At 30.7% G+C, this 14,508-nt stretch overlaps 1 protein-coding gene across 3 annotated transcripts in view; it reads left to right on the plus strand.

The window, feature by feature from the left end:
- The first annotated feature begins 5,461 nt into the window (after nucleotides 1-5,461).
- Nucleotides 5,462-14,508, plus strand: part of LOC122857494 (regulator of G-protein signaling 9) — a 29,436-nt gene continuing 20,389 nt past the window's right edge. The window contains exons 1-3 of one of the 3 annotated variants that reach the window (XM_044159688.1): nucleotides 5,462-6,493; nucleotides 9,996-10,251; nucleotides 12,518-12,614. In XM_044159688.1, the coding sequence (XP_044015623.1) occupies nucleotides 10,180-10,251; nucleotides 12,518-12,614 (169 nt within the window). In that variant the 5' untranslated portion in view covers nucleotides 5,462-6,493; nucleotides 9,996-10,179. Of the gene's footprint in view, nucleotides 6,494-9,798; nucleotides 9,941-9,995; nucleotides 10,252-12,517; nucleotides 12,615-14,508 lie in introns of those variants that run through there. The other 2 variants (XM_044159687.1, XM_044159689.1) reach the window with 2 other exon arrangements.

Consider the following 14,508-nt stretch of genomic DNA (forward strand, 5'->3'; position numbering starts at 1 on the left):
ATTTAGTGACTTCAAATGATGTTAAGCAAAATTGTTTGGATGAAGTTCAAGAGCAACAAGCAAGAAAGAATGGTGCTGAAAGGATGGAACAATAAAAATGGTGCTGTAGGACAAGACAAAGTTGTTCTTGATTTTGGTAGTGATGGGTCATTAATTCAAGGTAAGGCTGCTTTAGGTGCATGTAATGCTTCTAAAATAATTAGGAATTTTGTGGATTCAACAATATTATGAAAAGCAAGTAAATAGAGAGGAAACCTTTACATAAGAGATAGAAGTAGTCTTTTGATTCCGGTCAAGTTCAGCTAAAAACAATGAGCTTTCGGCTCCTTTCTTTACGGCTTTCTATAGAATTATATACAATTATATATAAGGCCTGTACTGATGGATACGAATTTCTGCTAACAGTGGGATTTAGCACTTTCAGCTCACCTCGGATAGTGCAGAGTCCAGTATCGCGTTCTCACCACTGCCTATTCCTTACCAGTCTGGTCACGACCTTTAACGCAGCCATCTTCACTACCAGACGGCGGCATGTTTAATAATGCCCCAGCGCACTGATAGGAGTTGACTGACTCTCAGCACTCTGGCCTGTTCTAGAAGACCCCTAGCCCCTACTTGCCCAGTATACCATTTCACCAAACGATAGGCCAATGCTCGACCGCTGGTATAACCACCACTTGGTACATCCAGGCCATGATACCCCAGTTCGTACGACCGACCCTGCTGACCGTATACACACTGTGTAAAAAAAAATTCTATATATGATAACAAAACTTCTTGAAAATAGAATTTTCGTTCTAGGAAATTTTTAGTTTTGAAAGAAGAAAAAAACTTCTTGTTAAAAGACAAAAAAATTCTTGAAACATGACAGATTTAGATTTGAAAAGAACCTAAAATAGATTTGAAAAAAGAAAAATTATCCTTGTAATGATAATAAAACTTCTTGAAATAAATGATAAAAAGATCTTGAATTGAGACGCGTACTTCTTAAAAAAAATCTTTTTGTTCTCACTTCATGAACAACAGTTCTAAATTTTAGAACAAGGCTTCTTGGAAATAATCCAAAATGGGTTTGAATTTAGCCGCATAGTTCTTGAAAAAAAATATTTTTGTTCTCACTTCAAGAACAACAGTTCTAAATTTTAGAACAAGGCTTCTCGGAAATAATCAAGTTGTGTCTTGAAGTGAGATCAAAAAGATTTCTATCAAGTCAAAATTAGATACAATTCAAGAAGTAAATTACTACTGATTTAAATAATGAGGAGAACCGAACCCTTGACCGACGCAAACCACGATATCTTAAACCTAACGACTTTCCCACCGAGTCACGAGCGTATGTGCATGACGGGACGAAAATTTCTGTTCTCATAAAGCACGACATTTAAGAAGAAAGATTACGTCATATTCAAATTGAAGTTAATTTTGTTAACAAGTCAAAAGGAAAATGTTTTGCTCATATTTTTTTTTCACATATATCATAAGACAACTTGTCAGACATAATAAAATATTCTTTTTCGATGTTTGTATTACTTTAATAATAATCCCGGGAAAAAATATTGTACGTGGAATTGTATATAATAACATATAATTGCATATTATTGTTTACTATCGTATATAATTGTATGTTATTTTATACAATTCCATATGAAAAATAAGATTCGATAACATACGTTCACATATGATTGTAGTATTTAATAATAAATAACATATAATTGTATATGGCTTTATTTTCATACAGAATCATACGTGCGTATTATTATATGCTATTGTATGTGATAATATACGATTATATATGGAAACATAAAATTTCATATGACTCTAGTTTTTTGCAAGACCTTATGTGCATGTTATTGCATGTTTTAGTATACAATTGAATATGATAACATGTAATTTTATATGACTCTGGTTTTATGCAATATTTTATGTCAATGTTATTGAATGATATAACATATAATGTTAAGTAGTATCATATAATTATATATGACTAGTATTACGCAAAATGTTATGTCGATGTTATTGTATATTATTATATACAACTATAAACGATAACATATCATTATATATGACTCTGGTTCTATGCAAAATCTCATGTCCGTGTTGTTGTATGGTATAATATACAATTGTATAGAATCCTGTATAATTATATATAACTCTTGTTTTTATGCAATATCTTATGTCAATGTTATTGTATGTTCTAACATATAATTACATTATATGATTCTAATTCAATGAAAAATCTCATGTCAATGTTATTGTATGTTATAACATATAATTAGAAGTAACAACATATAATTTTATATAAATGGTTTTATGGAAAATCTTATCACTATGTTATTGTATGTTATAATATACAATTGTATTTAATGCTATATAATTGTATATTACTCTGGTTTTATGCAATATCTTATGTCAATGTTATTGTATGTTATAACATATAATTCTGATTAGTATCATATGATTTTATATGACTAATTTTATGCAAAATCTTATATTGATATTATTGTATATTAAATTATACAATAATATACAATAACATTTGATTACATATGATTCTAAATTTATGAAAAATCTCATATCAATATTATCGTATGTTATAACATTTTATTATATATAATAATATATAATTTTATATTATTCTGGTTTTCAGGTGAAGTCCTTAATGTATATTATTGTTTGATATTTTATAATATCGTATATTTATATATGATAATATATATATTCATATAATTTTATTTCATTTCTATTCAAGATCATACATCCGTTTTAATACATGTATAATACGAAATGCGATTATATGCAATAATATCAACTTGTCTTAAATAATAAATAAACATCAAAACTTTATTTTGTAGAATAGAAGCAATGTTAGCATGACTTAAGACGTAAAAAGATATTTTAAAATTTTTTCAATTAAAAAAGTTATCACAAATTTAATTTATCTCGGCCAACTTGTTCTATAAGTTTACAAAAAACACTTTGAGATTATATGCGTTCGATAGCCGCGTGGATAAAGATGTGCGTTTAGTAATTAGGGCATTGAAGGTTCGAGTCCCGATAAAGGCAACAAAAATAGATTTAGGTTATTTCCATGATAGGTAGCAAATACGAGACGATAGATTTATAAAAATGTAATAACAATAAATATTATAATTTTTTTTTTAATTAAAAAAATTTTTGTATATATTCATATTCCGGGAAAAAATATTGTATGTTATAACATATAATTATATGCGATTATGATTGTATACAATAACACGTTAAAATTGAGTGCATGTTATTGTATGTTATAATTGACCCGATAGTTTCGCATGTTATTGCATACAATTGTATATCTTGAGCAGGGAAAATTGTTTTAAAAAAATATTTATCTTAAATCATCCACCTTGATGATTTTTTGATCAAGATTTGACCAGGTTCACTTGATCGTATCTTGAACAGGGAAAATTTTTTTAAAAAAATATTTATTTGAAATCATTCAACTTGATGATTAGGGACCAATAAATTATCAAGTTGGATGATTTAAAATAAATATTTTTTTCCAACAATTTTTCCTGTTTAAGACAACATCAAGTATCTTGATCACATTTTGAACAAGTAAACCTGGTGGAATTATGATCAACATTTTCTTAGTCTTATCATATTTAAAATGTAGAGCTGATGACAGCTCTGTATAATATTTCTTCTATTAAATAATTCATATCAATATCTATCCATAATTTTTTATTACGAATTAACAAATAAATACAAAAAAATTATTTCGTATTTTATTAATTAAAATATATAGGTATTCAAAAATAATTATTATATTGCACAATTTTTTTTCTAATTATTAATCTTTCTCTGAATCTATCATTTTCTTTTTGCCTCTTGTGAGTGAATGTAAAATATGAGGATTAAAAAACTATACATTGCATCGATCATCCGGTAGCCGAGCGGGCTAAAGCGTGCGTTTAGAATAGTAATCCGTTGTTCGTAGGTGCGATCCCGTCTAGTTGCGCAAATTTACTTAATTATATGCTTTGTCTTTCATTTCAGCACATCTATCTCTAACTCTATCCAAGGAATAATAAGTAATTCGCTGATTCAAAAAAAAAAAAAAAGAAAAAAAAAATTTTGTCAGCCATCTAGACTCGCGGGTTTATTATGTGTAAACATCTTCGGCGTGTTGTTGTAATTGAACAAAATAATAATAAGTACACATTTAAACAAATTTTTTTCATTCATTTATAAAAATATTGTTTGTTTTTACACTGAAAAAAAAAACTTCTGTCAGATAGAAGTTTTCTTCTTGCAAAAAAATGGATTTGGATTAAGAAAAAGTTGATTTGGATTGAGACAAAGACTTCTTAATCCAAATCATAAAAAACTTCTTGAATCATGAAAAAAACGTCTTGGTTCAAAACAAATTGTTCATGTTTTTAGAAGTATGCTTCTTGGATTATGAACAAAAGTGTCTCGGTTCAAGGCAAATTGTTCATGTTTTTAGAAGTATGCTTCTTGGATTATGAACAAAAGTGTCTCGGTTCAAGGCAAATTGTTCATGTTTTTAGAAGTATGCTTCTTGGATTATGAACAAAAGTGTCTCGGTCCAAGGCAAATTGTTCATGTTTTTAGAAGTATGCTTCTTGGATTATGAACAAAAGTGTCTCGGTTCAAGACAATATTGTTTCTATTTATGAATATAGATTCTTGATAAGATAAAAAATTGAAACCAAAAAAAAAAAAAAAAATTTTTCTAATTACAAACTTTTGATTTTGTAATTATATTTCCTACAATTTTTTTCTGCTATTTTTTTTTCTTTTTTTGGTGTCTTACGCGGTAAGCTAATTTTTTTTCCTATTTTTTTTTTTTTTTTTTTTTCTACCTAACGCGGGACTCGAACCTATGACCGTAAAAACCTATCTAAATCTAAACCTGTGCCTTAGCTCGCTTAACCACGGGCGCGATATGAAAACAGGAAGTTATTTGTTTTACTTTAGTGACAAGATATTTATTTTTTTTAAATTCATTACATGAACAAATATCAATGAAACTATACTATATATATATTTTTATCAACAAACAAATAAATTACCAAATTACTATAACAACATTCTTTTGTTATTTCAAAATATTTTATGTTTTCCAAATAATTATTGAATTCCATCGAATTATTATTAATTCGATCGTTTCCTATTAGTATCGTTTCGTATCGTATCATGACTATCGTCTATCGCAGAAACACTCACTATCGGCCACTATACGTTAAAAAAGAAATCTCGGAGCCACAGCTTATTTGCTGAAAATCGAGTAAGCCCGCTGTCTATCGTATGTAGTACAATAGAACACAAACACTCCTTTCAAATACATTCAAACAAACATATACCTCCACACACCTGATCAATAAGACCTTAAGACATCTCTCCACCCTTGCTAACTTATCCTGCGCAGAGGGTTTCTTTCGTTTATTTCAACTTTTTCTTCTGAACGTGAAAGCATGCTTTTGTGAGTTAGTAAACTAGCAACATTCATATATCAAAATTGCAAATGAATTTTAAAAAAGTTTCAAAAAGAAAATAACAGTACATACTTTATAAATCACTATAAAATTTAAAGAATTTAAGTAAAAATAAAAATTTATTAGTTGTATGATAATCATAAGCGAGCTTCCACCCTGTCGTGACTGCGAAAAAAGGTTAATGAAGAGAATAATTTGCGCACCAAGCGTCAATCGCCGACGGATTTCAACGACAATATTCGAATAAAACCGATGAAGTGAGCTACCCATTTTAGACGGTGTGTTGGGTAGTGAAATTCACAGTAACTCACCACCCAATGTGTGGTGTTGTTCTTTACAATAATATCAAAAATATAATAATAATTTCATATACAATATCGTCAATAACGACACTTGTTATTGAGCAAATTTCAATACATAAATTTTATTTTTTGATTACACTATTATCATATTATTGAATTAATATTATGAAAAGATGAACATCAAGATAAACGGATATTGTGATTCATAAAAAAATTAGTTTAAACTATTGTTATCACTAGATAATGAAATACAAAAAGTATATCTAATCAAGGATAAGTGAATAAAGAAGTATTTAAACAGTGATTAGTGCCTAAATATGGATGATATTATTTTAATTGGGCTAATGAAAAAAATTAAAAAGGGTGTGGTGAGAAAGATTTTTAGTATATTATTGTGATTTTTATGTAATAATTGAATATCAAAGAAAAAAAAAAAAGAGCGTTATACATAAAAAAGATAGTGTAGAAGCTGTATTTGAGATAACAGAGATAAATATATACATGACGACAGTCAGTAAAAAAGAAAAAAGATTTGTACAATTGCAGTCTCAGGACACATCTTGTGCCATTAGCTGGGCCTAATGGCCTGATTGCACCAGCTGACCTCTTCTATCCATCTCCTTGTCTACCCTCTGCCCGATCACTTTTCATCGCTAAACGCGTTCATGAATCTCAACTGCCCTGACTTTTTGTGTAAGTAAGAACTTTTGAATATTTGCCATATTTCCATTGATTCGAATTTTGTGTTTTTATATTATCATTTTTTATATTGAAATAATAAAGTTAATATACATAGATAAAATTTTTGACAGTTCATTTGAGTACATATTATAAAAAAATATAGCTTTATTTGTTTCCTCAGAATTGTTTGGTGAAGCATAACAGTTATCCGTTTCTTTTGTCGGACGCAATCTCTTTGTTCTATTCTATAATGAGCTCGTTTATGCCTCTTTTGTTTCACCAGAATGTGTTTCAATTGCTCTCGGAAATATAAAATAAATTGTAATTTATTTTTACTGTGCATACATCATTCATTGTTCAATTTTGTATACAAGTATACTTATGTATATTCATCCCATTTTTTTTTCGTTCTGATGTTGTCATGTGTTTGATACGTATCTATTGATATGGCTGTTCCACTGGGGTTCCAACTAAACGCAAAGTTCTAAATTAAAATCGATTTTACTAATAATTCGGAGTGATTTAAATAACTTTCGAATCATTGATTTTCAAAATTATTTCACAAAGTAAATTACGAAATCACGAATCATGGGAAAAAAAATCTTGTCAATATAAATTTTCATAAAATTTCAATATCCGTGCAAACTGCTGGATATAAAAAAAACAAATTTCGGACTCGTCTCCGTTTTTTTCAGTTTCCACGATCTTGATAGACCGTTAAAAATTAAATGTAAAAGAAAGGAAATACATGGATATAAAAATTTAGGCTACTAAGCTTTGAGGTGTGAGTTGAACAATTTCAATTGTTTTCAATTGATTATTTAACGCATTTCTACGTATGATAGAAGTTTAGTTTTAGAATATATTTTTAGGCATCTAAAATGTTCAATTAACATTTTTTTTAGGTTTATTTTTGAATTAATAAAGTATGTTAATATATTTTAAAATTTTACGGTGTTCATTTGATACGTGATTTGTGTCACTAGGTTTTCGAACAGTTTTTACTTTTTTTTCACAAAGTGCTGCACTCCATGCATAGTACACAATTTGTGTGTGTGTGTGTGTGTGTCTGATTTTTGTAAAGTTTATAATTATAATTACTCATTGATTGACCGATCAACATATGAAAATGTTTTGCGAGATCAATAAAACTTGACTTCTAGTGTATGTGTGATTTTTCTTAAGACTTTCTAAACATTATTTCTCTTGTGTCAAAAAATAGTTAAAATCTTCATAAGAGTCAATCTTGAAGAATAATAATCTTTTTAATCATTAATTATAAAAATTCCGGCCGATCAACATATAAGTAAATAATTATACCATCGTATTCAGAATAAAAAGATCTAACTATACAAATTTTAGAACCTTCTCATCATATTTTAATATAATATATACGGTTGCTGCATAATCTTTTGAGTGCGTTCAACTTCTACCCGATTTATATTACAGCCCAGGGAAACCGTGAAAAACTTGGGCAGTATAGTCGGCTTGTGCCTACCACTTGATACAAAATCGATCGGTCACCGCAGTGTCATATCGTTGGTCACTTTATAATATACTATAATGATTATTCAAAATAATATAATATAAACAATAAAAAAGTGACTAATTTAAGCGTACGTAATATTTTAGTTTATTTAAAGAAATAACAAACGATTTTTAAACCTATTTCTGGTTTTTTACATAATTATCATCTTAACCAGACAATATTTAATTTTTCGTAACCATAATAATTATAATTTTCTATATAAAATGTCTGCTTTCAGAAAAGCAATAACCAACATTTTTATAACCACTACCCAGGTAGAAGTGAACAAGGCTCACATGCTTGTGTCTAGCTTGTGCTTCAAGCTCGTGCCAAGGTTGTTAAGTGTTTGGAAATATGCCTCTGTTACAAGCTTGATGACAAGGCTTGTGTCCCAGCCGCGTGCCAAAGCTTGTGTCTCGGGCTTGACACAAGCTTCTAAAAACAATTTAAAAAAATATAAATAAATTATTGTTGTTAATTTATTATTTATAACATTGTTATTTTTCTATTCAGCCAATTCTAATAAACGATAATAATTAAACGAAAAACTATGGACGCGACGTGGGGCTACTCACGTGGAAGCTCAATGCACTACCATGTCGACCATCGGGATAATAATGAGAGTGATTGTAAAAATTTTTTATATAAATAAATCCTATTGAGAATCAACACACAGTCCTTGCAAAAGCCTGACACGATAGTCAAAGCTTGATCATTTTTATTTAAAATTTATATAAAATTTATATATCTAATTACTATATTTTTTTTTTCGAGTTAAATATATGCATAAGTCAAGTCACGTGTCAGGCTTGGTGAAACAATGGGCACCAGCTTGACACAAGGCTGTCCCAAGTAGAAATTCAGGTCAGGTTCGGATCAAGCCCTGATCTGGCTTGCCTTATTTCAAATCCAATCTGGATGTAACGCTTTTTCGTAAGGTTCAGATCCAGAATGGATCAGGATGCCTGATCAGGCTAAAGATACATGATCCATAATGGATCCAAACACTGGATCCGAACCTGATCAGGATGTAACGCTTTTTCGTAAGGTTCGGATCCAGATTGGATCCGGAAACCTGATCAGGCTGTGGTAAAGATACATAATCCATAATGGATCCACATTCTGAAATAGTATTCAATTTATTTTTTTTTCAAATATTTTTTCTTGATCAAGCCTCGATCAAGAATGGATCAGGCTGTCTCGATTAAGGATAGAATAAGGCTAGCTAGATCCAAAATGAATAAAGAAAAAAGTATCGAATTGACTTCTTTAAATTTTACAAATTGCCTGGTCAGGATAGCATCCGTCTGTCTCTATTATATCCTTAACAGAGATAGCCTGATCCCTATTAAGGATAAAATAGAGACAGACGGATGCTATCTTGATCAGGATATTCCTACTCTATCTTCAATAGGGATAGCCTGATCCAGTCCGGAACAGAACTTGATCAAGATGAAATTATTAAATTTATTTATTTTTTAAATAATTTCATCTTGATCAAGTCCTGATCCGGGCTGGATCAGGCTATTCCCATTAAAGCAGGAGTAGAGTTAGCCTGATCAAGATTACGTTTTTAATAAAGATAGTCTGATCCATTCTAAATCGAAACTTGATCAAGGTAAAAGTATTAAATTGATTTTTTTTTTTCAAATATTTTTTTCTTGATCAAGTCTTGATCCAGAATGGATTAGGCTATCCCTATTAAGGATGGAGTAAGGCATCTGGATCCAGGCTGGATTTGAAATCAGACAAGCCTGATCAAGCCCTGATCCGAACCTGACCTAAATTTCTACTCTGACAGCTGGCTCTTTCTGGTGGTAAAAGAAGAAGATGCAGAGTAATCCTCGTTGTTACTGTGTCGTGATTTCTTCCTTCTTTGACAGTTAGAAAATGAGTTACAAACTATACAAATCAACTTATAAATCCAACGTGTTAGTAAATAATTTTTGTATATAAATGTGTCGATATCAAAAAAATTTTTTTCAGAAAACTTAAAAAAATTATAATGGTGTTCACAGTGGCCAAGTGGGGGTGACTGGAGTAATGGGATGGGGCCAGAGCCCCATGGAGTTCGGGTGAACCCGTCTCCAACCCAGCTCCCCAGCCCCCTCCGCTATCGTAATCGTCTTCGATCGTCAAAGCAACGCAGAAGTGGGCCGCCGCGCACGCGATGGAGGCCCGAAGCAGCCAAAAACCACAGGAAAAAGTGCCACGCGTTCACAGACCTTATGCCTTCGACAAGGTATTTAAAAAACAACATTCATTTTATGATGTAATTATTTTCATAATAAGAATATAGCATGCAGCTTAAATGATTCTCGTACAAGTATAAAAGGGCAGCTTCTGATTTTCTTCATGTAAAAAAATACCCCTTCCATATGAAGTATCCATTATTCGCATCAGGTTAACGCGTCGCTTCCCCTTCTGTGTCTTCGAGTTTTTTCTTGACACAAGGCCTTGGTTGATAGAAATAAGACAATACCTGAATGAAATACACTAAATTAAGTTCAATTCAAAATTATTTTTTCATATTACAAACCAATTTGTGATTTTGACAGAAAATTTTTAACTTTCAAACATTATTCTCCTGAAAACTTTATTTTTACTCTCAAGAATAATGTTTTCATCCAAAATTGTCCAAAAAGATGCCGTGGCGCCGCCAGCGGTAAGAGCTGCAAGCTAATATTCACGGTTGGCGGTCGAATGTCAGATAGCAGTGTTCATGCAGAGGCTGCAAGTTAGAAAAAGGCAAAAGGCAACCTCAAATTTTTTATTTGAGGATTTGCGTGACTTCACCAGTAGTAATTACTATCACCACTTGAGGTCCCCAAAAAAACATTTACGATAGGCCTAAAAGTGTAAATGCGCGCACTGAAAAAACGTTTCCGCTGCAGGCACGGTCTATTGTACCGGTAATGGTAGACAGTTACAGTAGCAGGATGTCCATGTAAATTCACAGTAAGTACCCGTATATTCTCTGTAAACTGTACTGCTGTGGCAACTGAATGCGCGGTCGTATACGGTTTACGACTTTGACATCACTTATAGGTTAGGATTAAAATTTAGAATTTTTTAAATGTTCAATTAAACATTTCTGTTAATGTTAAATTTGAAAATTTTTTTTCACGTTAAAAATTAAATTTTTTACATTTTTAATTTACCATGTAATATTATTTTTATGCTATCATTATAGTTAATGCAATTTCTTCGTTTATTCAATAAGTTAATTTATTATTATTACACGGTAAATTAAAAATGTAATTTTTTTTTTTTTTAATTCTATATTCAAATAAAATATATTTTTTTCATATTCTTTATTCATATTTTTTTATAATATACAAGATTTTAAAATCAATTCATATTCAATAATAATAGTAATATATAATTATATTTATTAATAATTAATATTAATAATATACATATATACATCATTTAATTTATCGAATGAGTCTTTACGTGTCATACAGCTATTCTTTGTACTGCTAATACGCCTGAACTCATCGACAGTAAAATGTTCGGCTGCAGCAGCAGTGCAGAAATTCCAAGTTGGGTGTACTGCTCTCACAGCAGTACAGCGCTTCACAGTCTACTTCAGTGTTGCCGCAGGAGGTACAGTTGTACTTTTCGAGGTACGTTTTTGAAACGCCAGTACAAAAGTACGCCTTTTTTTTTGGAAGTACGTTTTCGTTTTTTCTTAAAAATTTCTTGAGCTAATCAAATTGTATAGCACGCGCGCGCTCAATGTAAACGGAGGTAAACCCTGTAAAATGTATATAAACACTGTATAAGAGTCTTAATTAATGCTACCGTATATGTTTTTTGTTATTTTTGTTTATTTTTAGCACAAGAAATATAATGACTTATTCTTTTAAAAATAATTCGATACTCAAGTATTACCATTGTTATTGTAGACTTTGAAAAAAATATTAAAAATTTTTCTAATAACGTTAAAAAAAAAATGAATGATGTTTTTATTGTTTTTGCTTCAATAAAATTTCCTATAGACTAGCTCTTGTCGGCCATTTTTTTAAAAAAGTACATTTTTTTGCCAGGAGGTACGTTTTTCTATTTTTTGAGGTACATTCACAAATTTGTCTGCGGCAACACTGGTCTACTTGACTGCTACGGCAGCAGGAACGTACCGTGCCTGCAGCGGGAACGTTTTTTCAGTGCGAGGGCAGATTATTGCAGAAACTTGATTTAGAGTGAGGCTTGTAATTCAGTAGTCTACTAATGCCAGAGCAGTGTTCCATTAATCCAAAGGCGCAGTTTTCCCCGTGCACCTAATTCTTGTACGAGAATCGCCTACTCCGTAAAACGGACTATTTCGTTGATTAGTTTCACCAACCTTGACTCAAACCTGAGTTACTAATCTTTATAAATTTTAAATATGACATGGTTGGTAATGCTTGGAAATTTCAGCCCCGGTGTTATTTATTACCAATCAAATATCTTTTTATATAAAGAAGACTATATGCTATTTTTTTTGTATGCTATCGATTATGTAGATGGAGGGGCTGGTGCGGAATATGCAGGACTTGGAAAATGGTGTACCCGTTCGAAGCCAAAAACAATTCCTTACGTCAATCCCTTCAGCTTTTATGGGTATGTAATATAAATCGTACGATTAATTAAATCATCGTCAGTTGATAGTCATATTGCAACTCAAAATAACTAATAGCAAAATAGTTGTTCAAAGCTCTTCATAAAGAAGCTCTATTCAATTTTCGATAAGTCTAATAAAACGTTTTCGCCTGATCCCGGAGAATCCATAAATAAGATTATTGTATGAAACTTCAGCCGAAATTCTTATTCTTATTGTCCACTAACTCCCATTAGTTATCAACAATTCAAACACGGGGCTGAAGTTGGCGGCACAGCACTCACAGCGCAGGGATACATAGGGTGCTGTGGCCCCGTTCCTAAAAATTTTATAATTATTTCATAATAGTATACTATTGAAGTAAAATTTTTGCTCAATAATACTTTGGGTTAAAACACATGTTCAACGATTTTATTGATTTTGCCAGGATGGTCCTTGTAGGTGAAAAACCCGGAAAATATTGATTATAAACCAAGGTTTTTTTTTTTTCTAAAAAACTTACAGTTGCTACCTCGTTATTAAATCAGCAATCGATAGATACAATTAAAATACACTACTGTGAATTTTTCCAAGTAACTCAGGGTGGTCCTTGGTGGTGGAAAATCCGGAAAACTATGAAATTTCAGTGTTTTTATTTTTTTTTCTCGAAAACTTACAGTTGCTACCTCATTATCGAATCGGCAATCGATAGATACATTTAAAATACACTACTATAAAATTCATTTTTATAATATTTATTACGCGCTGGGATTCCCGCGCAGTCTGCCTCCCCTCCACACTGGCAAACAGGAATGAGGAGACACAGCGTATGCGTGGGAGAAGGACAAGAATAATAAAAAGTCGGGGCCCTCGGATGACCGTATGCTGAGATTTCGGCCGCCCGTATTCAAACCACAAACAAATGAAAAATCAAAACCCAAGTCTGAATATTAAACTTTTTATTGATTATGTATTTCGAAAACCAACGAAATAATAAATTTCGATAGAATATATTATGTATATTTATATTATATGTATGTGCATATTATTTAATCAATAAAATTCATTTGATAGTTATTGTTATTTATATGCAAATATTAAACAAGTTTGGATTATCCAACTACTCATTGGATTATATTCAACAATTTGATCATTTTAAATAAAAAGATAAGCTGAGGTTTGAGTTGGATATTGTGTTGCTGATTCAAATTCCAGCCAAGTATATCTACGGGTAAATAATAAATAATGGCTGTGGTGTTTCTGTAAAAATATGCAAACGTATCATATAATAATAGTATATAAGCAAACTCAATATTTAATTTTCCCCTATAGAGAAATTTCTCAAATTCTTATCATATATGATTGTAAATTTGAGAGTTGTTTGACATCACGCAAATTACAATGGCAAATTACTCTTGGATCATTTGTTGAACATTTTTTTAGGAGCCAAATACTACATATCTCGGTTTTTCTAACTGTGTTTTCGTACTTGAATTTTGGTTTGTAGTTACAGCTAGTAATGGATACTTGTACAATTCCCATGTACAAAAACTGTTGGCTGTAGATGGGTCTTGTAATTTAAAAGTTGAATTTTCTGCTTATCAGACACTTTGATGTATGGAACAATCAAGTTAACTTTCTGAAGTCTAATTTGTACTCTTCGGTAATTTCCTAATTTGTAAGTTGTTTTTGTAGACAAGGATTCACATCATTATTCTATCTAATAATGATTAGTTTATGTTTTGCATTTATAATTATTTTCTTATAATCGTTAGCAAATCCGAGCAGCAAACTGAGTAGTATTGATATACACTGAGAGAAAAAGTTGCTAAAATATAGCAAAATTTTGCTTGAAAGTTTTAGGCTTGGATTTAAAAAAAAAATGTATTAAATTGAGCATAATATTTTTTAATTAAA

Source organism: Aphidius gifuensis, linkage group LG5, assembly GCF_014905175.1.
Source record: "Aphidius gifuensis isolate YNYX2018 linkage group LG5, ASM1490517v1, whole genome shotgun sequence".
Taxonomy (NCBI): domain Eukaryota; kingdom Metazoa; phylum Arthropoda; class Insecta; order Hymenoptera; family Braconidae; genus Aphidius; species Aphidius gifuensis.